This window comes from Rhincodon typus, chromosome 15 (genome assembly GCF_021869965.1).
Source record: "Rhincodon typus isolate 14 chromosome 15, sRhiTyp1.1, whole genome shotgun sequence".
NCBI classification, from domain to species: Eukaryota; Metazoa; Chordata; class Chondrichthyes; order Orectolobiformes; family Rhincodontidae; genus Rhincodon; species Rhincodon typus.
The window spans coordinates 54,060,426-54,087,999 of NC_063346.1; the positions used below are offsets into that span (position 1 = coordinate 54,060,426).

The 27,574-nt window shown below is 40.1% G+C and overlaps 1 protein-coding gene across 1 annotated transcript; it reads left to right on the plus strand.

The window, feature by feature from the left end:
• The first annotated feature begins 343 nt into the window (after positions 1 to 343).
• ogfod1 (2-oxoglutarate and iron-dependent oxygenase domain containing 1) lies at positions 344 to 27,308 on the plus strand. The gene is made up of 13 exons (XM_048605732.1): positions 344 to 600; positions 2,829 to 2,977; positions 4,350 to 4,396; positions 5,223 to 5,323; positions 8,796 to 8,912; positions 10,856 to 10,947; positions 13,589 to 13,717; positions 15,912 to 16,025; positions 17,570 to 17,649; positions 19,034 to 19,341; positions 20,505 to 20,633; positions 24,597 to 24,655; positions 27,078 to 27,308. Exons 1-13 carry the CDS (start codon positions 447 to 449, stop codon positions 27,237 to 27,239), a joined length of 1,641 nt encoding a protein of 546 aa, XP_048461689.1. The 5' UTR covers positions 344 to 446; the 3' UTR covers positions 27,240 to 27,308.
• The last annotated feature ends 266 nt before the right edge of the window (positions 27,309 to 27,574 follow it).

A 27,574-nucleotide genomic window follows, 5' to 3' on the forward strand; every position in this document is an offset into this window, starting at 1 on the left:
TCCTCCCTGGACTGACCTATCCCCTTCCTAACTCCCTACCTACACTCACCTTTACTGGCTCCATCCCCGCCTCTTTGACCTGTTTCCTCTCCACCTATCTTCTCCTCTATCCATCTTCTATCCGCCTCCCACTCTCTCCCTATTTATTTCAGAACCCCCTTCCCCTACCCCATTTCTGATGAAAGGTCTAGGACCGAAACGTCAGCCTCTCTGCTCCTATGATGCCGCTTGGCCTGCTGTGTTCATTCAGCCCTGCACCTTGTTGTCTCTGACTGAAATGGTGTCGCTGTCGGTAGAATATAACACCGCTGTAGTCTGTAGGTGGCGCTGTTGCAGGAAAGAACAGTTTCAATCGACGAGCTGAGTGTTGCCGGGAAATGTAGTCCGAGGTGAGACAGCGACTGCAGGTGATACCCTGAGTTTGGAACATCTGGTCCGGGCTTGGAATGAGCTCCAAGAGGGCACGGAGTGACCCGGGAAATGGGGTTGGAGGGAAGAAACAGCTGAAGGAGAGGGAGCTTGCGGAGCTGAACCCATTGCTGTTGGAAACGAAGGAGCGTGTGAGCGAGGCCTGGAGCCGGGGACTCGAGTACTCACATGGTGAGGGGAAGCGAGGGGTTTGCATAACAGCCAAGGGAGGGCAGTAGGCTGGAAAAAGGGGACCTCAGAGAACCGCGGCCGGTGAAACAATTCAAATGCTATCTTAGTTCAGTGGATAGTCTCCTGTGTTGGGCAGAAGACGATGAAGCACAATGCAGAAACAAACACAGAAATTCCTGGAAAAAACTCAGCAGGTCTGGCAGCTTCTGTGCAGAGAAAACAGAATTAACAGTTCGGGTCAAGTGACTTTTTTTGTTTTCGTGTTTAATGTATATGATGCAGTATTGATAGAGTAGTTTATTGGCGGTGTGCTGGCTTTAGATGGCACATTAGCCGTGTTTTTTGTGATCGTAAATTGCGACAGTTTAGCCATCATTGTGCTTCTGATTTTAACAGGAATATCTGAAGTTCGCATGTGTGCAGTTAAATGATGAAATGCACAAGTTTCTGTTCGTGACTTCATTTCCCTGCAGGGTATGTTGTTGAAGTTCCCTGGTTTGAAATCAATGAGTTACTGAACTGACAAATTTTTACTGAATGTCGCTGTAAAAACCTTTGACAAGATTACACGTTGTTGATTCAGATGTCACTGGGCTTGATCTGATCTCCCACGCTCAAATTACTGAACAGCTTCAGTGTCGGTGGAAAATTAATTTTATATTGTAGATTGCCAAATTTCTTTATGTTTAAAGCATTTTATGCTTAAAAAAAGTTTAAAAACTTTGCAGTTTACAGTTATATCCCATCTATGTTTTTCGGTAATTTATTTTGCTCTCAGCAAAGTTTTGATCAAAAGTGAAAATTTGATTTGCATTTTGCATGTTACTTTGCTGTGGATGAGAATACCACTGTCTGATTACCATTCTCAATGATATCACTGCTGGATTTTGGATTTGGCACCAGATTCAGAGTAATGTTGAGAAAGTGGAAAGCCATGCCACACAAGTTACTATGTCTTTGTGGGCAGCTTCCTATGAGGTCAGTAGTGAGTGTTATTGTTTCACTGATAACCATGAAATCCACAGCTTGTGTTCAGTGAAAGTTAGAGCTGACTGCATCGGTTGTGGTAGAGCAGGGAGGTCTACTACTGTTCCATACAGCATTTGTCCCATAAACTCCACAGAAAACGAATACACTGGCCATTTGTGTCTGCGGTATGTTTGAGAGCTTGTTGTGGGAAATACTGTCTGTGACTATATGACAATAGTAACAATACTGTGAAAGTTTATTAATAAAAAAGAAACAAAGTTTTGAATGGGAACAATTCAAGATATAATTGGTGAACACTCAAATGTGTGGGTTAATGAAGGGCAATCAGGATGGAGTGGTCAAAAGAATGTCATCTTTTACAAATTTAATAGGATTTTAGTTTGCACAGATAGCTGGATGGAGAAAGGAATACGTTAAAATCAGTGTCTGGATTTTTCAAAAGGCATTTGTTAAGTTGTCTTACAAAATGGCTTGCCAGAAAACATCAAGTGTTTCATGAGGAAACGTAATTGAGCTTCAAAATCTAGCAACATGGACAAAAAGTTTAGTGGGTAGACAGGAAGACAGAAGTTAGAGAAAATGGATGTTACCTATCAATATGTACTTTGGCAGGTTAGTGGTTTCTTCACGCCTCAAAGAAACAAAGTTTAAGGCATACAATTCAGGGATGGATTTATGTTCATTTATGGTTGATTTCTGTATTGATAGTAGAATTGCTGAGAAGCAAGCTCTGCTATAATCTTGTCACAAAGATTACAGTATGGATCTGGCATCTGCTTTTCAATTGCCTTTGGAGAGAAGTGGTATGAAGTTTTCCAGACGTTGGGTTAAATAATTGGGTGCAACCCTTCTGTCAAACCTATGTCATAAAGTGCACAAGAAGCCTATTGGACTTCTTGAACATATTTTAAATTTGGGTATATTTGATTTAAAGGCAAAGGGAGTGTAAATGAACTAACTTCCACAATCTGTGCATTCAAACACAAATGGTCAGAAAGAGAGCTCAGCATATCTAGCCTGGAAAATTCCCGTCAAACCAGGCAGTATAAATGAGAGAATACCAGTGTAATGGTGTACAAATATTTCTTCTTCAAAGTCTTTAAGGGTCTGGCAATTTAATTTATATTTTATTTTTGCAGATGCCTAATGCTAACAATATACTATGTTTCTATAATTTATTGTAGCAAAACTGCTCCTTGCCAAGGTACTAACTGGAATCTTTGTTCCTGTCTTTACAGAGAAGGGTCTCGTAGTGGGCACACAGCCATTTGCACATTGTGTGATATCAAATTTTATCCAGAGTCAAAAATTCCTGGAGGGTCTTCAGAATGAGCTTCTACAGCTGAACTTCTATGAAAAATCAAACGATCTCTATAAATTCAAGCAGGTAAGAAGGAGATTGTGCGAAACAAATGTTTGGGAGCAGAGAGATAGCAAATGGGCAGGAAATTTTGATAATTTGCACAACAATCAGACTGGGCCATGGAGTTAATGGTTCCATTATTTGCTGACTGTATTGAGTGAAAGGACCACATGATTCTATGACTATTTAGAAGTAATGAAAGCTCAGAGATTTTCTGTATGGCAGAAGGATCAGATACCGCGGTATAATGAAGGACTCGAGTGGAGTGGGCACATTGAAGTAATAAAGTGAGATGAAGGAGAGAATTGATTAATTTGCATTTATGTAATGCCTTTTCACAATCTCCGAAGATCTTGAAGCCTTTTATAGCCACTAAAACTTTTGAAGCGCAGTCACTGTTGTAATATCGGGAGGTCTTTGTGCAGCAATATTCTTGCAATGATGTAGATGAGGATATCACAGTAGAGTGCAAACCCTGGAGTAGCATTAGGTATGGTGATCTTTGTTCAGTAGACATGCACGAATAACATAGAATGAGGTGATTGGATGTTAAAACAGCCTTTCCATAATGATGTACAACAAACAAATTACCTGTTCAATCTATCCATCTACAACTGCATTTTCTCTAACTTCTGTCTTCCTGTCTACCCACTAAACTTTTTGTCCATGTTGCTAGATTTTGAAGCTCAATTACGTTTCCTCATGAAATACTTGATGTTTTCTGGCAAGCCATTTTGTAAGACAACTTAACAAATGCTTTTTGAAAAATCCAGACACTGATCTTAACGTATTCCTTTCTCCATCCAGCTATCTGTGCAAACTAAAATCCTATTAAATTTGTAAAAGATGACATTCTTTTGACCACTCCATCCTGATTGCCCTTCATTAACCCACACATTTGAGTGTTCACCAATTATATCTTGAATTGTTCCCATTCAAAACTTTGTTTCTTTTTTATTAATAAACTTTCACAGTATTGTCACTATTGTCATATAGTCACAGACAACATTTCCCACAACAAGCTCTCAAACATACCGCAGACACAAATGGCCAGTGTATTCGTTTTCTGTGGAGTTTATAATCTCCTAGGGCAGATTGTAGATTGTGGGATTTTTTAATATTTGCATATGCATCAGTATATTTTGCAGAAACTGGGCAGAAAAATCCACAATGAATCTCCAAATCGTGATGTCTGAAATGGCTGTCTGTAAACATTGGTGAGATGTGATTCTGAACGTAAATTTTCATTCAGTGTTGACAGAGTGAGATTGTACATGTGCACATTCATAACTAATTGAGTTCCAGATATAGGTAATAAGGAGAGGTACAAGATTTTCAGGCAGAAAGAATATGTTGAGGTTTTAGACATAAATAATGTGTTCCATTCCTCTGACAGTCTGATGACCTTCGGAAGAAGAAAGAATATCACATCTCAGCATTAAGGTGAGTCACTGGGAACATCTTTTCCAAGCTTGCTCAGGGGACAATTTGAACCAGGTTATTGGACTGAAATGCAGTGTGTTTTCAAACAAGTTTTCCTTGTTGCAGCACAGATTTTATGTTGAACGGTCATGGGTATGCTTTGTACATGTTGTGGGAGCTGGTGTGGAAGTGAATTTGACGCCACTGAGAGTGGGCTGCTGCTGCACAATTGGGTGAAATGTCATAAGAAATAACCTAGTTGGAAGAGTTAATGGCAGGAAGTAAACTATTTTTGATAAAGCTTTAAGGAGCAAGTTGATTTCAGCCATGTTAATGGACAGAAACCTAGTTATTGTTGCTTTTATTTGGTTTTGATTTTTGCAAGCAGCTGTTTCTTCAGTGCAAACTCTTTGAATCACTTCCAATATGTTTTCTGCCTTTTTCCAAAAATGTTTTCTCCTTTAGCCTTATGCACCAGGCACTTACTCTGGCTCAGATTGAATAATATAATCCTTAATTTTCATATTTATTTATATTAATCTTACACTCCATGCTGTTAGTAACTGTTCCAGCCCCATACACTACTTTGATCTCCACAAAATGTTTTCTCTCAGACCCTCAATTAACTTTGCTTTTTGAAACATTCACTGGTCCCTTCAATGCCTGATTACATTATGTTTCCTCCAACAATGCCAGTGAGAAAACTGTCCATAATGTGTAATAATAGAAGAGAAATTCCTTTGGACTTACTCCAGAAATATTTTGAATGACTATAGAGTTTGTATCTCATTGCCATTGCTTTACACAATACAAGAACTTCAAAATGTATCTGTTTTTCTCTTTGTAGGAAGGTTCTGTTTGAAGATTTTCGTACATGGTTATCAGATGTTATTGGTATAAAACTAGAAAGCACGGTCGATTTATCCTGTGCTAAATATGAATACACAGGTATACAAAATTCAGTAAATAGCGTTTTACACTGAGTGTATTTGATATATATTATTTTACTGGGTGTTGTCATTTTTACAACATGGAGACAGATAGCCAAACCAAATCTGCCTTTCCACCTCTCCATTTACAACAGTGTCAAATTGAAACCTTCAAAGATCCTCAAAATTGAGCCCAGTAGTTCCCAGAGTTTTAGAGTCTCACGGTTGTACAGCACAGAAATAGACCCTTCGACCAACTCGTCCATGCTGACCAGATATCCTAAATTGCTCCATTTACCAGCATTTGGCCCATATCCCTCTAGACACCACCTTTTTTTCATGTATCCATCTAGATGCCTTTTAAATGTTGTTATTGTACCAGTCTCCACCACTTCCTCTGACACCTCATTCTAAACACGCACCACCCTCTGCTTGAAAAAGTTCCTAGAGGTCCCTTTTAAACCTTTCCCCTCTCAGCTTAAACCTATGCCCTCTCGTTTTGGACTCCCCTACCCTGGGAAAGAGACAATGGTCATTCATCTGATCAATGTTCATCATGATTTTATAATTTTCGAGGAACCAATCCCATGTTAGCAAATGATCAATTTCAGGCACCAGGCGTGCCTTCAACAAAAGGCTTCACAATTTATTAACAACATAGTAACTTTAGTCGAGCAAAATTAAGCAATAGAGTAACCTAATTTGTTTATCCTATGAGCCAAAGATCCTTTGTTTTCAGCCCCAATCACGCAAAGGGCAAACCCATTTATGGGACAAATAAAACCAGATCAAAAAACTGGCCAAATTACATAAATGGTTTCGATAATGGTTCCACAAGCATACATGATATTTTCTTGGTTGATTTTCTGAAGATGCCGATCAGGTTCAGTTTTTCAGTTCACTCAGATAAAGTCAGTAATACTTTAAACTTAGTTTTCTGTCCTCTGAGCTTCCATGAACTGTTCGTAGGAGATTAGGCAGTGAGCTTTTAAATCTTTGTGCTGTATTATCAACAGCCAGATTCCTTTCCACAGAAAAACCAAAAGTCCAGAACGCAATTCAAAGTCTGATCACTCCCTGCCTGACTGACTTTTCCATCCGGTCCCAGATACCATATCTGCTATCTGCTTGAAGATAAGGTCTTTTCCAGATTGCTGGAATCAATTGCCAGGTACTGACCTTGTTAATAGCCAATCTCTGCTCCCTCTTTAAACATAATGCTCTTCCGCGGTGACAATGAATCTGCAGAACCTTTTCCTCAGGAACAAAATTGCAGTTAACTTCCAGGCATGGCCTCATGAATAAACAAGATCTTGTTTGGTCTGTTTTCCTTTTAACGCAAGCTGTGATCCCACAGTCAAAAGTCATCTCATAGTTTCCAGCTCCAAACCAAAACTTATAAAAGAATAAAAATAAGGTAACGAAAACTCGGTGAGAGTTCTAACAGTGTGTATGCTTGCATTATTGTGCATGCGATGTCACAAAGGCATTGTTTTATTGCACTGTGCCATTGCAGATGTGCCATTGCAGATGTGACATTTCATTTATACTGTAGTAGGAACAGGGAGCATTACATAAATGGTGTGAGGTTGGAGATATGTGCAATTTCTCTGCGTGTCCACTCCACATTAGAATTTTTGGAAGGCTCTTTGCTCCTTCCTTCAAAGGAGGCCTCACAGTTACCACTCTACAACAACTACCAACATCCTTCACCTGGCTGAAGTCATTCTCTCTTTGAACAATTTCTCCTTTAACTTGTCTCACTTCTCCAAGTCAAAGGCTGTTGGTACCTGCATGGTCACAGTTATGCCTATCCCTTTGGCATATGCGGAACATTCCTTGCTCTAGTCCCCTTTCACAAGTCAGTGCTGCTTCCTTCTGTCATCTGGAATTGGAAAATTTAATCAAATTTGCTTACAATTTCCATCCTTTTCTGTTCTTTGTGACTCTTTCCCTCCCATCCCTGATTTCTCTAATTCCATTTCTCAGGATAGGCTGGTCACTAATATTCAGCATGAACCTACTGATTCCCACAGTTAACTTGACTACATTTCCCTCTCACGTTGCTTCCTCTAAGAACCACATTCCATTCTCTCAGTTTCTCCATCTCTGTTGGATCTATACTGCTGATACCACATTCTACAGGGATGTGTCTGATGTATCCTCCTTTTTCTTCAACTGGGGATTTCCTGTCACTTTGGTTGTTGGGGGTCTTCAGCCACACCTGACCCATTTCCTACAATTTTTCCCTCATCCCTTGCACTCCCTTCTCGAACAATGGTAACAATTCCCTTTGTCCTCACTTTCCACCCTGCTAGCTTTTCCATTCAAACGATCATCCTTCTCCAGTAGGATGCTATCAGCAAACACATCTTGCCCTCTCCTTCCTTGTCAAGATTCTACAGGGACCACAACCTCCATGACATCTGGCCTAACACTCCCTTACACCACCCCGATGCATTTGCAGACGGTCTAATATGGCCTTTACCATCGTACTGTCCAAGGTTCCCAAACACTTCAACGAGGTGAAGCAGCATAAAGACTTGTAATTCTTTTAATTTATCTATTCGATTAACTGCTCACAATGTGGCCTTCCCTAAATTGTCAATACTATACATATATTGCATGTCCACTTTGTGGAACACCTTCGCTCTGTCGTTAACAATGACAGCAACATTCCAGTTCCTTGCCATTTCAATGCACCAACTTGCTAGCATGCTAACATTTCTGATGTAGGCTTGCTGCAATGCTCTAGTGTCACCCTATTTGAGTTGGAAGGACAGCGCCTCATTTTCTATTGGGTACTTTACAGCCTTTTGTTATTGCTTGAATGAGTATAGCTGATCAAGACAGTCTGAGCCTTCTCTGTTTTGTTGTCCACTAAACCCAGAACAAGGCTGCATTTGATGTTATGTCAAAGGATTCTCAGCATGGACCAGTTTGGGCTGAAGGGCCTGTTTCCATGCTGTATCACTCTATGACTCTATGTACTTTTTTAGTAATACAACACAACTCAACTATACACTGGAATATTGGCATGGAATATACTGGAGTGAGACCTGGTCTTATAACTTAAATCACAAGAAATGATTATTGTCAAGTAGGCTGAACTGATGTTGTTTTTTGTTGAAATTTCCGTAGGAATGCTCAGATTTCCTGTTAAGGCTGATGTGGAAGTATATGCATCCGCCAGCTTTGGGTGCTGACCCATGTTTTCCACAAAATGTTCTTTCTCACATGAAACAGGATATGAGATGAAGGTTAAGTCACCATAGCCCTCTGATCATAGTCTGCTCTCTCAAAGGGAGATAACTAGTCGTGATTTAACCTGAGGGTTGTCATGCTTCAGGTGACAGGAAAGTTGAGAAGGAGGGTTATTTGTGGTAACCTTAATTGGTGTGGAAATTTGAACCCACACTGATTGTGTCACTCTGTTAAACTGAAAAAGAAAAGCTTAAGCTGTGCTGAAATTTAAACCGATGCTGTTACAGATGTGTTGCTCTGTCACGATGATGAATTAGAAGGACGGAGGATAGCATTCATCCTGTATCTTGTTCCTGAATGGGGAACAAGGGATGGTGGAAACTTGGACCTCTATGGTGCAGATGGTGAGTAGGATTAACTGAATATAATTGCATGTTCCAACTTTAACCCTGACTCATCAATGCCTCCATCCCAGAAATGTTTATCTGACTGCCATCGGAATTCTGGCTTTCAGTTTTATATTCGACTTAAAGGCAGTTGTTGAGATTTGTAAATTTGTGGATATCCTGGGACTGAAAGCTCGGCGTAACCATTATGTTACCACAATGCACCCGTGCAAATGCAAGGAATATGAATTGATACTTTTGGTAGTATTTGAGGTCTTTATGAACAGTGAAGTTACATCAGGATAAATGGATCTTATGGGTCTTGGGTAAGCTTCTAATGGAATTCAGAACTGGAGGCTCAGATATTCTCATGACCAGAGAGTTGCTGGAAGCAGAGTGGATTGAGATGCGCATTAGGACCTTGCAGAATTCCAGTTGCAGCATAATCCATGAGAATTATCTAGCAGACTGAAGATTCCGATTGGCAATTCCCCTATGTCTGGAAATCCCTGAAAGAGTATTAACATCAGAGAGTTTAGGGGATTCAAAATTAGTTATAATAATTACCTATGAAAGTTAGAGGATGAAAGACCTACTCTAACTCCTGGGTAAGTATTAAATTGATTCCCTGATTCAATACTCAACCATCTCCCGTCCACCACCCCAATCCCTGTCAACATCACTTCCTTACACCATCCTGGCGAGCACCTCTGGCCTGAAAGCCCAGAATCTCACCTTCAATTGGCTTGAAGTCTCAGACCTGACATACTGTGCTACCAGCCTGACTCTCCCACAACCTCCTCGCTGGGTTGCACCTCTAGGACCTGATCTGAAGCTCTTGGACCCGACACCCACTCCTGACTGTTGGCCTGATACCCCCAGACCCAATAGCCCTTCCCTATGGTGGTCAGAACCCATCAGGACCTGACACCCAGCATCTGCCTCTGATGACTGCTAGGATCTGATCCTCCTTCCCCCCGCCTTCAGATGTCACCCTGTGCTCCCCTGCTACTGGACCAAACACTTGCTCACCCTCTGGTCTGACCCATCCTCCTGCCACTGGACCTCACTGTCCTCTTTTCTCCCCCCCGCCCCACCAACCCTTGTTTCTGCCACCACAACCACGAACACCAACCTAACCTAAGCATTCCATTGCCTGCATGGTACCCTACCATTAACCGACTGCCCCCTTAACTCCACGCTTGCTTTACATTCTCTCTCTTTAACGGCAGTTGTTTCAGTGGCTGGACAGAATACTAATTGTTGCAAGTGGGACATGGCTTTTATAAAGGTTTACTTTGCTCATCGATTCATGGATTTCTGGTCAGACTGGAGGTCCCGTCCAGGAATTTCCAGCTTGGAAACCATCTAAACATATCTTAATGAGGTCAAATCCAACCAGGAGTGGAAATATATTTTCTGACCATGTGGAGAATATCTGGGCCAATATGACTATTGTGACAGAAAGAATTAAATTGAGACAATGCAAAATGTTTGCATTACGTAAACAGGGGAATCACATGCAGGGTGTCCAGAATGCCACTGTCTGTGCACAAGAGATTCTGTCAGAAACCTCTCTTTTATTTTGTATGTAGTTCTGGCCTTCTGCCACTAACTGAGGGGAGATTTATGATTGAAAAACTAGAATAGAATTCGGTCAAATCGCCTGAAATCCAACTTAAATCTCAATTCTGCATTATGGATGAAAATTTCCAGCACCTGATGCAGATATAGACGATGCGTAGATTGATTTGTCTTTATTTCTCTTGCAGTCTCAAATTCAAGGTTAGTGCAGAATTGGAGGTGGTGGAGGGCAGAAGTTTTTGTCTCATGACTCAATTGTGAGATGGACATAAAATTGCATTAAAGTTTATAAATAGCAATTAAATAAATTTACCCTACGTTTATGAGTCTGAGTTTTAGCCTTATGATCACGCAACTGAATTAATTGTCTTTTACAGATCATTATCAGCCTCAGCAGATTGTCAAATCTCTAACTCCTTCATGGAACACATTAGTTTTCTTTGAGGTTTCCCCTGTGTCTCACCATCAGGTATGGATCTAACAATATTTATGATAATCTGCGTGATGACAATTTGTGGTGATATTGTGCATCATAATATGGAGACTATTTATTTCTTGTTTACAGTTACATTGAAGGATGTTTCTGCAAAGTGTTTTCGTTTTGGAATACTTCTTGAGTGCCTGTAATGTTATGAAAGTGGGTTTCCCAATGTGAATCCCTTTATGTGAGAAGAATGGGGATAAAGGAATGCCAGAGACTTAATGAGGCAGTCAGTTCATAGGCAGAAGCACATTCTTTGCATGCAGTAATTGTGTAGGACTGACTACATACATGCTGGGTCGATAGACAGCCAGAATAAAGTTATACCAGATGTTGCAGCAGTGGTTAATTGTCCCCTTGGATGTTTTTACTCATTCAAGACATGTTGCAGTTCTCATCTGGGGAAACGTGCCCTGGAGTAGAAAGCATGCTTTCCCTTCTCACTTCACCTGATGAAGGAGCACTTCAAAAGCTTGTGATTTCAAATAAACCTGTTGGACTATAACCTGGTGTTGTGTGACTTCTGACCTTTCCCCTTCTCACTGTTGGCTCCTTTTTGTCCCACTTCTACTTGACCACCCATTAATCAGGGTTGGATATCCAAAATCCAGCTCAGTGGAACTCTTTCATCTGTAAATGGAGGTTTAAAATTTGGTTGGATCTATTCCCTTACAGATAGAACTAGATAAACATTGCAGCACCGGAAGATCTATTCAGCCCATAGTTTACATATCAGCAAACTGGTCATCCAATCTAATCCCTCTTTCCAGCACATGGTCCATAGTCTTGCAGGTTGCAGTGCTTCTTGTGCAGATCGAAATTCCTTGTAAATGAGCTGAGGTTTTCCCCTTCAACTACTGGAACTGGGCAGCAAATTCCAAACACTTATAATCAAGTTATCACTTATTTCCTAATGCGCACTTTCATCCTTCTAACAATCACTTTAGGTCTGTGTTAGCTGGTAAATTTCCTCTCTGCTCAGGGATTCGGGTCTTTCTTGTCCATGTTAACAAAACCCCTCAATATTTTATACACCCCATTTAAGTCAGCGTTCAGCTTTCTCTGTTTTAAGGGAAATAATGCTTGCCAATCCAAACTTTTCTTGTAAATGCAAACCCTGACAGCATTTTTGTAAATTTCCTCTGTGCTCTCAACAGAGCAATTATTCTCTTCCTGTAAGAGCTGTCCGCAAATTTCCAGATGTGGCCTGACCAGTGTCTTAAATAGTTCCAGCATTACATCCCTGCTTTTGTATTCAGTACCTTGTGCAATAAAGGAAAGCCTTCCTTATGCTTTCTTTACCACCTTATCTACCTGCCCTGCCACTTTTGGGGCTCAGTTGACATGCATTCCAAGATCTTACACTTCCTTTTCCCCTCTCAGCACCTTCCCATTCATTTACTTGCTGTGTTTGCCTTCACCAAATGCATGCACTCATAGTCCTGTGGATTGAATTCTATTTGCTACATTTCCTGCCACTTGACCAAACTGTTGATATCACTGTTTAGTTGACAATCATCCTCTTCACTACCTGGCAACTATTATGTTGTCTGCATTTTCCCATCATGTGTCCCTTCTTTGAATCTGTCATTAACATATGTCACAAACAGCGACACTGAACCCTATGGAACAAAATTGGAAATCGTTTTACATTCCCAATGCATCTGTTAATCATTGTTTTCTACCACTGAGTTAATTTTGGATCCAAATCACCACATTCCTCTGTTTCTGATGGAATTGAATTTTTCTGACCTATGTGCTATTTAGGACTGTCAAATACCATGCTCAGATTCACTCGCTGCACTATCCTCATCCAACCTCCTTGTTATGCCTTCAAAAAATTCAATTAAATTAGTAAGAAGCAATTTTCTCTTAACAAAATCATGCTGACTATTACTGATTAATATGTGCCTTTCCAAGTAACAGTTAGTGCTATCTCACAATGTGCATTATAGTAATTTGCCTGTCACTAAGGTCAGACTACCTGATCAATAATTATTTGTTCTCACTGAATAATAATAGAGCAATGTTCACAGACTCGAATCCTCTGATATCTTGCCTGCATCTAGTGAAGTTTAGTAAATGATCTTCCAAGCATCTGGTACTTCCTTCCTGTTTCCTTTAACAGCCTAAGTTCCTTTTAATCCTGGTAATTTGTCTACTTAACTGGAATTTCTGCATCCTTCCTCTCCTTTATGAAGTCAGGGACAAAATACTCACGAAGATCAATGCCCACATCTTCTGCATCCATGCAAAAGTTATCATATGCATTTCTGATGACCCTAACTCTTTCCTTTGCCATCCTCTTCTCTAAATGTGCCAATAAAGCATCTTTAGATTTTCTGTGACTATGACCTTGTTGGGTTTGAATAGCAATATATACTGCCACTTGACACTATAAGTGTGATATGTAGCTTTTGCACTGGTTTGGTTACTGTGTCTAATAGCAAGGTATTTTAGATATTGCCACCGTTTTATTTCTTGTGTGGGAGGGTTTGCGATTTGCAAAAACATTCATTGTTGTCATGAGAATTAATTAGGCAGCATACATTGTTTTCTTAGTGCAGTGCTTAGAATATTTGGCCAAGTTTTACAATTTGATGCTGTGCTACAAATATTACCTAATCAGGTGTCTGAAGTTCTGTCGGAGCAGAAGTGTCGCCTCTCTGTTAGTGGCTGGTTCCATGGGCCATCATTGGAGAGGCCAGCTCGTTACATCGAACCTCTTTCTAATCGATATCGACATGTTGCAAGTGATGTAAGTGCAGATTTGACTATCCTGGTCACAACCAGCATACTTAAGTTTCAGTCTGATTAAAATAACATGCTTTTGGGGAATGGGAGCTGAATGCTGCTGTGAAATATATTGTTATTTCAAATCCAAGACGAGGGGGTTTCAATTCCGTACAAGGCAGATGAGATGCAAAATCCATGTATCATTGTGTCTAAAATTCCCATTTAGCCATCATCCACATGCTTTGGTGGAGAGACTTGCATAATTCTGCTGTCCTTTGTATGAAAAACTGTTTCCTAATTTTCCTCCTAAATAGACTCGCTTTAATTTTAAATTATGACTTTATTCTTGATTTCCTTCACAAGAGGAAATAGTTTTTCTTTACAAATCCATTTCACCTTTTCAAGCGTCTCAATCAGATCACCCTTCAGTCTTCTATGCTCCAGGGAATCCAAGTCATCTTTATGCAACTGTCCTCAAAATGTAATCCTATAAACCCAGTGATCTCGTGGTAAATTATAATACATACAGTTGGTTCCGATATAATGTGTGTTTCCTCAATGTGAATTGGCTTTAATGCGATTGAAGAATTTAGACCTCTATTTGTAGAACGCAAACTTTCCTTACCTGTATTGGCTATAACGCAATTGCAGCCCCATTATTTTAAATGGCATGGCTGTTGCATGATTTTCTTGTAATGTGAGGTCGCACAAGAATGGAACTATCGCATCATATCAGAACCAACTATATTCCAATTTTTGAGCTTGAGAAGCAACCTAATCCTGAGCCAGTAGGAATGTCCCAGATTTGCCTCAGCACAGCTTGTTGGATCTTGCATTTTAATTTAGAATTTGAAGATTCATTGAGGAACCTCCACCTCAGTGCTTTCCAAAGAGGGACCTGTGACCCCATAATGGCCTGATGCAGTGAATAGCTGTGAGGAAACTGCAAATCCATGCATTTTATCAAACTGTTTTCATGTTCTCAATTACTCAAGCTTGAGGCCTGGCTCCTGCAGTAGTAAAAATGGGAGGTGTACACACCTTTTTAATGGTGGAAATTCTCTTTGTAACCCCCTCAAATCCATACTTGCTGCTCCTACTGTCCACACCCTCGCTCTGACAGATACCTCATAACTCCTTACCTCTTACAAGTGTTCTCCCCAACTGCTCTTGTATGTCTGCCACTACCATTCCAACAGATCTTGCCTGCCCTCAACAATATAACATTCTCACAGTTTCCACTGAGGTGTCACAATCATTTTCCAGCAAATACTATACGTTAGTAACTTATTTTAGCCCTCTTTGCTAACCAACAATGTGGGATCTGTATGCCAGCGATCATTGCTTATTTGAGTCCTTTTAATTGCTGCATTCTTAACATTATCTCACTTGGGCCTCAGCCATCATGAGTTGGAACCAGCAACTGATTACAACCTAGTGCAATGCCCAACTTCAATTACAAGAAACTTTTGAAACATTTTATTAATAACAAGAAATGATCTAATTATTCAATAATTAAAGCACTTCCACTGTGGTCTCGTATGAGTGTCTTATTAATTTGTGAAAAGCTCTGGAACATCTCACGAGTAGGCTGAGTTATGGTGCAGAAAGAACACCAACAGCAACATTTTATACTGGTATAGCATGTTAAAATGATAGAATCCCTACAGTGTGGAAGTAGGCTATTCGGCCCATTGAGTCCACACTGACCCCTCTGAAGAGCATCCTACCCAGGCCTGCCTCTCTCAAACCCTGCATTTCCCATGGCCAATCCACCTAACCTGCACATCTCTGGAAAACCTGGAGGAAACCCCTGCAGATATTGGGAGAATGAGAAAACTCCACACAGACAGTCGCCCAAGGGTGGAATCGAACCCAGGTCTCTAGCACTGTGAAGCAGCAGTGCTAACTGCTGAGCCACTGCGCTGTTCCCTATGTTTAACATTATAAAAAGGCCAAGATGCATCTCGGGAGCATTACAATACAGTGTTAGGACACATAACTAATAATCAAAGTATTAGGTTTTAAGAAATGTCTTAAATCCAGAGGGCCTGATAAAAAGGTGAAGATTTCCAGTGCTTGGGGTAAATACTTACCATTATCACAGAACCAATGCCATCATGGAACCGTGTAGGAAGCTGACGCATTGGGCTGATCTCATCATTGCACTGACACCAATAAGATAAATGTGTTTGCTTCCTTTTATTGTGTTTCAGGAAAAAAATCTTTATGACTGGATCAATCCAATTTACCTCAATGTTTCAACTCAAGCCCATATCCAGGAGGAGTTTGAGGAAGAATCAGAGATACTTCTAAAGAATTTTTTCAAGGTGAAAATTCAGTCCAGGATTGATTTGTTTGTAAAGCAAGAACTCTTTAAAAAATATTCGTGCAGCCTGGATAGGAAAATGGACATGTTTTAGTGATGTTTGCAATGAGGTGAATTCATTTCTTTGTTCAGGTATTGGTGAGAGGTGTCCAGTTGTTTTCATTTTTTAATAATGTTTGTCATGTATAGATGTCATAGATTAATTTAAAAGAATCAACTCCAGTGGGGAAGGTGAGGCTGTTTTTGATCAAACGTTGGCACTGAAATTGGAGAAGAATATATATACTGAAGACTAGTCTGGCATTTGGAAACTAACTGTCCCGTCAAGAAGGTTGCAGTAAACATAATACTGAAGGGAGAAGACTCTTATCCCAGGGTTGTTGAACTGAATGCAGGAGGATTCTTTTGTTCAAGTCAAGCATGGACACCCACTGAAGTACGATTGGGTTTATTTGTTGGTATTATGATTTGAAGCTGCATGGTATGATTTTAGAGTAAGCAAACTTTTTTCAACTTTACTGAATTGCACAGCGTAGCTAAGGTATTTAAAGCAATTTTTGCCTCAGCCAGATTAATTTGGTACATCTTCAGAGAAATTGAAGAAACACACATGTGAAATGTATTCTATTGTTGCAATACTTATTCTTGCACCATAGAACTGATTATTTGATAGTATGAAAAATGTGAAAAGTAATGTGTTCAGATCAATTATAGGAATAAGACCTGACAAAGGGACTGTTGCAGTGTCAATTTGATAAGAAGCTCAACAAATAGTTGTCATTCTTTAAATTGCCATCATAGAGTCAGAGTTGCAAATTATTAAATGTGCTGGTTGTGATCTTCTGCTTCTGTATATCAGTTTATTTAGAAAGAATTTACATTTACACAGAACCTTTCATGATCACAGAATGACCCAAAATATCTCCTGCTGATGAACTATATGCAGTTGATACCATAGATATGAACCAAGCACTGTTCTTGTTTCAGCTTTGTGTCGAAAAGGTGGCTCTGTCCCGGTGGTGCCACAGCCTCCATTATGGCAGGGTAAGGAGGCAGGCAGGGATGGAACCCCACGCTATTGGCACCAGTGGAATCCACACTGAGTGGCTAGCCACCTGACCCACCTGGCCCTCAAAGAGTGTGAGTTGCTGTGACAAAATATATCTTTACATGCGTATTGAATCCAGGACCAATGGATAATGGTTGTCGAGGCTCGAATTTCTTTGTATCACATTGCCTGACCAGAAATGTCATTATTGTTTTACTGCTTGCAATTAGTGTGTATCACAAGAATTAACAAGCTGATGTTCAACTTGTTGTCTCCATTATGAACTTAGCTTCAGTGGCCATCGAGTCCTAGAGTGGATCTTGAACCTGAAATTTCTGTCTTAGAGGCAGTGACTCTAAACATAGTACCACATGACCTCCTTGCTGTGCTATTCAATGGAGTAAATGGTTTATTTTCTACAGTAATGCACCATACATTTGGATTGCCAAGACTATGTTGGCACCCTGTAACAGCTGCATTTTCCTCCGCTTATGCAGAAAGAAAAGTTTCAGATGGTTTGTGAGGCTTTGCAAAGCTCAGAGATTAAGTGGAAGAGAAGAGGACCTGCCAACAAGAGGTGAGTGAATCAGAAGTCTGAGAGCATTAGCACTAATGAACTTCGAGCTGTAAAGTTATTGAAGGCCCAGTTAACCAGCAGTTCATGTTGAGAAAAACATCGGTGGAGCAGATGCAACAGTAAATTTCTGCAACCTTTCACTTTACTAACAAATCCTGGAGATCCAAACCTGGAACAGGAGAGAGCAAAACATTATTGTATGCATGACAGTATGTAAGTACTAAAGCATTAAACGTTTATGTAATTTCAATATCAAACCGTTTTTTTTACTCATGTAAAGTAGATGGGATTCACAGGCCTTGCTGGCAGGTTTGTAATATTGTATGACGGGCTTGCTTTTGATCCTTTCATTCCTCACCACAGTATGAGTGAGGAGTTCTATATAGATGTACAGTTGAGCACTATTTTTATGATGTTGTTGTTGTTGTTACACACTACCTTGCTCTGAATTCTTTTGTATCTTTAACAGATCTGATGGGAAGAAGGCTCAAGCGTTTGCTTACACAGTTGGGTTGTACTGTGGAAATTAGATATATCTCTCCATGTATCTTTTAAAAGAAAAGTCCTATTACTGCATAGTTGTTCATATCATGATTGAGAAACCTTTTATCTTTCCATTTGGTCTGTTATGATAATGTGGTATTCTGGCTTATTTGATAAACCGAGATGAATCACATTGATCTCTGTGAAAATTAAGCTTCCAGTTTTGACTTTAGACTGGCCCCCTTTGGGCTCATGGAATCACATACTGCAGAAGAGGCCCTTTGGCCATTGAGTCAGCATTGACAAGTGAGAAACACCTGACCTTCAACTTAATTCCATTTATCAGCACTTGGCCCATAGCCTTGAATGTTATGAAGTGCCAAGTGCTCATCCAGGTGCTTTGTAAAGGATGTGAGCCAATTTGCCTCTGCACCCTTCCCAGGCAGCGTGTTCCCAATCATCATCAACCTCTGGGTAAAAATGTTTTTCCTCACATTCCCCCTAAACCTGTGGCCCCTCATCTTGAACCTGGCTCTGGAGAAAGTCTTCCCCTTTCTCTCTCTCTCCTGATTCTGCCTCTTTGTTTGCCATTGTCTGACATGCGCATGGTCTGACTGGTAATTTATGCCCATTTTCATTGAATTTCAACTGAAAGCTTAGCCTCAGCTTGCATCTCTGCCCTGATGTACATGAAGTGTCCTTCTAATGTTGAATTATGTAACCAGATCTTTTTATACATAGATATTATGAGAAGCCTAAATAATATTGAGGTGTATTACTGACCTCAGAATAATGACAGATACCACTGTACTACTAAAATAAATGACAAACTTCGTATTGAAATACTGCTATCTGGTTCTGTATATGACACGTACTGTGGTATTACCTCTTTGTTTTGCAGATGCTATGATCAAGCAGAGGAAGATGGCCTCCCTGACATTCTGGCCAAGTGTATGGAGCTGTTTTGTTCTGAGGCCATGTTCCTGCTTCTGTCCAATTTTACTGGCTTAAAACTGCATTTCCTCGCAGCTTCCGATAATGATGCAGATGAGCAGGAGGGTGATGTGGAGGAGCATGACGGCCGTGAGCACACATGCTCCAGCACTGAGGAAAGATACAAATGTGATTCATCAGAACATAAAGGTGGGAAAAAAGAAGGAAAAAAGGCTAAGACGAAGGAAATTGATGTTCTGGGAGAGAGTTCCAAAAGTAAGCTTCACTGAAAAACGTTCTAAAGTCTACTGGGTGAATGATTGATATTAGAGGAGCAGAATTAAAATATGAAGCCATTTGTAAATGAGATCAATAAAATCATTATGTTAAATTTCTGCTTACACAAGTAGAAGTCTGAATGTGACACTGGATGGTTTAATATACATTTGATACGGTGTTCCGGTGACCTAAATGCCATGTCCTGGTGTAGCATTGAATGGTAAAGATCTGTCCTTAGACCTGTGTTTATAAAGCTGGTGAGGCTGTTCTGGGCATTGAGGAAAAATTAAGCTGACTTGCCTTTCAGGAAGCAGACAAAATTGGGCACAACAGTAATTTTCCATTCGTGTCCTGTGTTACTCACCACTGACTGTTATGTATCCGACACCTGTCCTGGAACTCTTTCTAATAGCATTGTGGGTGTAGTCACACTGGATGGATTGCACCAATTCAGGAGGGTGGCTCACCTCCTGATTCTCAAAGGTAATTACAGATGAACAGGAAATATTGGCCTTGCCAGTGTTGCTCGCAGACTATGAAATAATTTTTAAACAGTCTTTTCATGGGCAAGTTTAATATTGATGCTAATGTTTCAGATATCAATCTATGATTAGATGAGGTCATGGTGCATGCAGGTACTTCTTTGGTGCTGGTCTCTGACTGAAGTGAAAATTAGTGAAATTTTGAGATTACGTACACTTGGTTTGATCTCAATTTGCAGACAATGTGAGTGGCTGGCTCAGTGGCCTGAATGGCCTACTCCTCTTCCTATGTTCTGAGGAGGAAAACAGAAGGCATCAAAAAGGGAGCTGATTAGGAAAGATAATAGTGTCAGAGGTGTGCAGATGCTGGTGAGAACCTACCAAGGTGAAATCAATCATGATGTTGAGCAGCTGGGAATATCTCATGGTTTTAATAGCCTAGCAACATCTCGGGAGAATGTTTCTATGAGAAAGTCATGTTCTTTGGCCAAGTTTAGGTATCGTCTTTAGGGTAGGCAGGGGAAGGAGGAGTCGGGGTGCATAGGGAAACTAAACGTACAAAACATGGGAATGTACTATAATTAAAAGTAACAAGTCAAATTAATGTATGGTTTTTCACTATCTTGGAAACAAAGAATTAAAACTCGTGAAGGAACTTGATGTGTTTGTCCTTTTCAGATCCTAGTGTTCCTGTTTGCCGAGGGGAATTACGATACTGGAGAAATGGATACTACACACTTATCCATGATACCAATGTGGAAAATTCAGAGTTTGCTCTCGACTTACTGTTGTACTGTGGATGTGATGGTAGGAACTGATGGTTTCATTCTCCCAAAATCCATTACTAACCCTCTTGTTGAGTTGTGAAGAAACATCTTGTCAATGTGAGAGGCAAAACTAAATTGGCAAAAAAGATAAATGGAAATACAGGATAAAAAATAAACAATAACTTATTCCACTTTTGTAGAGGTCTTGCTGATCCATGTCGATTTAATGTTTCAGTGGACCCATTCTGATGTGTTGCATTTTCTTTTGCTCTAAACTGCATATTTATCTTGGATTGCGTGCGACTGATTAATTGTTACTGTGTGAAAACTTTTGTGAGATGCATTTGTATACATTCCATTTCTTAGTTAACATAGTGAACCTGTGTTGAATCAGAAGCCCTCATCAACGTACTCCATACTGAATATGTGCTGAATAATACTCATGACTTGATGGAAGGGAGAGTATAGCAGACTGTTGGCCATTCTTTCAAGCAGTATATTTTATGTAATTATCATTCTTACTGTTTCACCATCAAATCACCAAACATTGCACAGAAAATAGGTATAATGCAAATTTAGGACTGATGTCAGGAAAACTTCCATTATGCAGAGTAAACAATATATGTCATAGACAATTGGAGATGGAAACTTTAGAATCATTTCTGAAAGAATTGAATGCTGAATCAGGAGTAATTTAGCATCTCTGTAAAGATGAATGAAAATGGGTGAAATGGCCTTCATCACTAAAGAATTGATGGAAGGACAACTGATTGTAAGATTGCATTAAAAAACCACACTGAAAATCTGAAACAAAAAGCAAAAAAAAAGTCAGTTTGATCTGCGGAGTGAAAGACTTTTAACAGGTTGATGATGTTGTGGGTAAATTACCACAAGCTAATTAATTTGGCTATTTGTTAAGAAATTTCACAGACAATTTAATATTGAAACACTTATTCAATTTTATTGCATGTCGCAACCAAAATAAGATCTCTCAAGTAAGCAAATACAACTTTACAACCCAATTGGCTAATACCCAAATAATGGTGAAATGTAGCTAAAATTCCAACCAACCGCATTTGTCTCTGGATATACCCAGGGTTCAGTCGTATGTGGTGTTGTTCCCTGGAGTTTGCTGCTGAAGAATCCTGGAGTTGTATTCTTGTAGTGTTTTCTGTTCTTCAAGTTTATGGTGTGACATATTGATAATCCTTCAGATTCTTTCATCCTCCATATTGACTACTACTCTGGAGCCACAAAGTATGCAGCTTGCCTTCTTATCAGAAGTAGCTTCCCTGTTCCTTGTCACATTTGGCATTGTCTGTGTTTGAAAACACAACTTTCTACAAGGCAATCATTTGTCCTTGCGGAATAAGACTGCCGGTTATTTTTGGCTGGTTACCTCCATTGACGATAGTTATTGGCTGTGCGCAAAGAGGAAAAGAGTCAGATCTGCATTAACTACCACTAACTTTAAAACAGACTACAATTCACACTGTTTTGTTAAGGTTAACAGCAGGCATGCAATTCATACAAGTCTGAAATTCTTGCCCACATCCACTAGGTTTCGCTGACATTCCCTGCACAAAGAATTTAAAGGCTAATACCCAAGAATAGTGTTACGGAGGAGGAATAGCCGAGCCCCTCTGATAATTAAACCAAAACACAAGCCCCAATCTGTTTTATGATGGGAGTGGAGGTTCCCTTTGAATAATTACCCCCAAAACACTGAGAGAAGCCTTTCCCCTCGTAATGTGCTAAAAGATTGGTTAAGAAAGAAGATCCCTGATCTCTACTTTGAGTAACAATTAACAATTTATTTCATCTAACTCTAACAGTGAACAACTAGAATTACTATCAAACCAAACAATTCTTCCCGAAATGCTAATTGTCCTTTAACTGAACTAATCCGGAATAAAACACAATTCTAATGGTATGCTGTTCAAGCAAACACAAGTCCCACTGATATAAACCCAATTAATAGGACAACAATAAATTAAAACTTAATTTCTCTAAATTCACATATATTGTATCTTCTGGAATGCGCTGCCTTCTTGGTTATGCCACAAACACCTTTCTTCTGCTGTCAGATATGATTTTCTCTGTGATTACTTCACTATTACGTCCCCTCAATTTAGGAAGGATGTGGAAGCTTTAGAGAGCGTGCACAGGAGATTTACCAGGATGCTGCCTGGAAGGGAGGGCAGGTGTTATGAGGAAAGGTGAGGGAGCGAGGGCTTTTCTTATTGGAGCGAAGAAAGATGAGAGGTTACTTGATAGATGTGTACAAGATGATGAGGGGCATGGATAGAGTGGATAGCCAGAGACTTTTTTCCCATGGCGGAAAAGACTATCACGAGTGGGCATAATTTTAATGTGATTGGAGGAAGGTATAGGGGAGATTAAAGAGGTAGATTCTTTACACAGAGAGTGGTGGGTGCAAGAAATGCACTGTCAGCGGTGGTAGTAGAGTCAGATACATTAGGGACATTTAAAAGACTCTTGGATAGGCACATGGATGATAGTAAAATGAAGGGTAGGCAGGTTAGTTTGATCTTAGAGTAGATAATAGGTTGGCACAACATGGTGGGCCGAAGTGCCTGTGCTGTGCTGTACTGTTTTATGTTCTGCTCTACTTCTGTGAGGTCTCTTAGCTAGATTCTGTGGTACCTTTTTTAGGATAGATGGTGCTCACTGTAATACATAGATGACTGAGAGAGCCAATTTCTCTCTCTGTCTCAATGACATAAAATTATTTCTTACTTAGGATTGGTTCAATGTTGTTGTTTTGTTTTTGAAGATGTTACTAACAAAATGGATAAAGGAGAGTTGGTGGACATAGTATACATAGATTTTCAGAATGACTTTGCACGTAATGGACTCGCCTGGATTAGAGACTGACTAACAGGCAGAAAACAGAATCAGAATTAATGAATCATTCTTGCAATAGCATACTGTGACTTGTAAGTACAGCAAGGATCAGGACTTGAATCAGCTGTTCTCAGTATGTATTAATGATTTGGAGATTAGGACCAAATGTAATATTTTCCAATTTGGGGCGGATACAAAACTAAGGGGGAATGTGTGTAGTGAAGAAGATGTAAATCAGCTACAGGAGGACTTGGATAGGTTTAGTGAATGGGCAAGACCATGGCAGGTGGAATATAACATGGAAAAATGTGAGGTTATCCACTTTGGTTGGAGAGACAGATTTACAGAGTGTCATTTAAATGGTAAAAGGTTTGAAGGTGTAGACATACAATGGGATCTAGGTATCCTGTCCATAAATTACTGAAGGCTAGCTTGGAGTTGCAGCAATCTATTAGGAAGGCTAATAGAATGTAGGCCAAGCTTGCAAAGACAGTTTGTATATGGGAGTAATGAAGTCTTGCTTCAATTCTGGAGGATCTTGGTGAGACTCCACCTAGAGTATTGTGTGCTGTTTTGGTCTCCATATGCCAGGAGACGTATTATTGCCACAGAGGGAATGCAACAAAAGGTCAGTTGTTCACAGGAAAGGACTGTCCTGTGAAGAAAGATTTGGCAAGATGGGTCTATATTCTCTCGGGTTTTGCAGAACAAGTGGTGATCTCATTGAAGCCTACAAAATACTTAAACGAATGGACAAGGTAGATGCAGGTAAGATGTTTCATTTGTCTGGGGAGTTCAGAACCAGTAAGCACAATTTTAAAAAAAAAAAAAAGAGGAATGCTACTTGGGTCCAAGATGTGGACCCAGAGAATTGTGAATCTTTGGAATTCTTTACCACAGATCACTGTGGAAGCTCAGTGTTTGAGTATGTTTAACATAGGGTTCCTTCGATTTCTGATTACCCATAGGGATGGAATGGTAGAAGGTACTGAAATATTTGATTAGCTGTGATTGTATTGAATGGTGTAGCAAGCTCATTGGGTTCTATGCTTCTTCCTATGTCCTTGGAGGAAAACAAGGCATCAAAAAAGAAGCTGATTAGGAAGGTCACCATGCATCTTTTTCTTTGTTTCAGGCTGGAATGAGGAATTTGGTGGTGTTACTTCATACATCGCTAAGGAAGAAGATGAGGAGGTATGCTGTATGTTTATTGAATTTCAAATCAGCGAAGAAAAAGTAATAACTTATAATTAAATAAGTTTATGATCTCTGGATGCCCTGTAGCCCTTTACAATCAATGTAGTGATTTTTAGTGGAATTGACTGTTATAATGCAGGAAAAATTAGTAACTTATTTGTGCACAGCAGCTTCTAAAAATGGCAGAGACTACAGCCAGATTTAGCAATTTTCATTGAGGCGTAAATATTTACCAGAACTCCATGGAGAACTCTCCTGCTGTTTTTCAAAATATTACAGTGAGGTCTTTTATATGTACCTGGGAAGATAGTCAGAAAACAGCTCCTGTAATGAGCAGTAGACCTTCAGTATTGCATGGATACTTGCCTGGAGTACCCTACATCTCACATGGGAGATGATGGTGAAATGGTGAGATTGATGAAGTTATAAAATAATCTAATAGTAATCCAAGGCAAATGCTAACCTAGGTGATTGGACACCCAAAATAGATTATTTTGTTACCTTGCCCTGTGTACTTGTATGAGAACAAAGAACAGTACAGCACAGAATCAGGCCCTTCAGCTATCCAAGCCTGCGCCGACATATTTTGCCCTTCTATATTAAGACTGTCTTCATTCGGAGGATCTGTATCCCTCTATTCCCTTCCTATTCATGTATTCGACCAGGTGATTCTTGAATGCTGCTATTGTGTCTGCTTCCACCACCACCTCTGGCAGCGTGTTCCAGGCACTCGGCACCCTTTGTGTGAAAAACTAGCCTTGCACATCTCTTTTAAACTCACCCCCTCCTCGCACCTTGAACCTGTGTCGTCCAGTAATTGACCCCTCCATCCTAGGAAAAAGCCTCACACTTTCCACCCTATCCATGCCTTTAATAATCTTATAAACTTTTATTAGGTCGTCCCTCAACCTCCTGCATTCCAGTGAAAACAAACCTCATCTAGCCAACCTTTGTTCACAGCTAAAATCTCCCATACCGGGCAACGTCCAGGTAAACCTTTTCTGTACCCTCTCCAAAGCATCCACATCCTTCTGGTGGTACGGTAACCAGAACTGTGTGCAATATTCTAAGCATGGCCCAACTGAAGTTCTATAAAGCTGCAGCATAATTTGTCTATCCTTGTACTCAATGCCCTTTCCAATGAAGGCAAGCATGCCATAGACATTTTTTTCTACCTTACCTACCTGCGCTGTCACCATCCGTGGACCTGCACACAATACTCTGCATATCAATACTCCTAAGGGTTCTACCATTCACTGTATAATTCCCGCCTGTACTTGACCTTCCAAAATGGATCACCTCGCATTTGTCCGGATTAAATTCCATCTGCCATTTTTCTACCCATGCCTCCAATTGATCTGTATCCTGCTGTATCCTCTGACAATTCTCCTCACTGTCCACAACTCTGCCAATCTTTGTATCATCCACAAACTTACTAATTAGATCAGCCACATTTTCCTCCAAATCATTTATGTAGACCACGAACAGCAGAGGCCCCCCCCCCCGAGCTGTGTTCCCTGTGGAACACCACTCGTCACAACCCTCCATTCTGAAAAACATCCTTACCTGCTACCCTCTGTGTCCTCTGACTAAGCCAGTTCTGTATCCACCTTGCCAGTTCACCCCTGATACCATGCGACTTCACCTTTTGTACCAGTCTGCCATGGGACCTTACTGAAGTCCATGTAGGCAATACAACAGCTTTTCCCTCATCTTCATCACCTCCTCAAAATCTCAATCAAGTTATTGAGGCGTGACCTCCCCGACATAAAACCATGCTCTCTATCACAAATAATAGATTGTATTTGACACAAAATTTTAATAAGCCTAAATAGACTGGTTGCCCAAGTAACACCCAGTATTAGCTAAAGGCAGACCTCTGTGAGCCAAGTTATTCTGCATTTTTCCATTTGCGATGGGAACTGCAATGCAGCTAACGAATGCATAACACAAACAATTGGTGGTGATATACCCGTCCCCTCAAGTGTAGAATGTGGACTTGCATGAAGGACCATACAACATCAGTGGTACGTTTGGGTTGGAGGAGTGGGTGCCCTGAAGTACCCCAAACTCATCCCTGCGCTGTGCTGCAAGATTCTAAATGTTATTATCAGTACATTAGATTTCTAGTTTTAGCTAAATGGCTGAGAATGGAACCATGCCACCGACAGATATAGAAAATGAAGGATTAATACTCCAGTAAGGTGAAGATGCAAAATGTGGAACATCCAGGATGGTCTCAGTGCCCATACCAGCAAGGTACTAACTGTTAGCAAAATATCAAAGGCTGTGAGTTGTCATATGCCTCTCATATTGACCAGAGATGAAGTATAAGAAGGTAGTGAAGAGAAGAGGAAAAGAAGAAATTAAGTGGTAACTCAATTTAAAAACCTTGTTAACGGTTTCTGTTGTATTTCAGTTACTTACCCTTTGCCCAGAAGACAACTCCTTGGCCTTGATCTACCGAGATAAAGAAACACTAAAGTTTGTGAAACACATTAACCAGCGAAGCATCAGTCAGTGCAAGAAGACACATGAGACAAAAGGATTCTGGGACTTTTCCTTTGTGTATTATGAATGATGGCACATCTGCTTTTTCTACCCAATCCTTTGAATCTAATATGAAATAAAGCATCAAAATGATAAATGATATGCCCGAACTGTTCGAGTCTTTTCTGGGATGCGCACCAGTACCTTCTAAGATTAGATATGTGATGGTGGCAGTAAGATCACGACTGCAGTTCTCATGGGCTGACAGTGGCTTTGTTTGTTCATTCGTTAAAAGACTTACTTGGCTTGGCAGAAATTGTTTGAGTCTCAGTTGCCTTATCAATCTGCCATAACAGTAATTAAAATATTCTTGGAGTAGTTGTAATTTGCTAAATTAAAAACATTTCTGTAGTAATTATGACTTAA

Excerpts from the sequence above, each read along its gene's own strand:
- ogfod1 (XM_048605732.1), top strand. The coding sequence starts at position 447 with ATGAGCTCCAAGAGGGCACGGAGTGACCCGGGAAATGGGGTTGGAGGG. Across the intron at positions 4,397-5,222 it reads TATCACATCTCAGCATTAAG|GAAGGTTCTGTTTGAAGATT; the intron begins GTGAGTCACTGG and ends TTCTCTTTGTAG. Across the intron at positions 19,342-20,504 it reads TCTGGGAGAGAGTTCCAAAA|ATCCTAGTGTTCCTGTTTGC; the intron begins GTAAGCTTCACT and ends TGTCCTTTTCAG.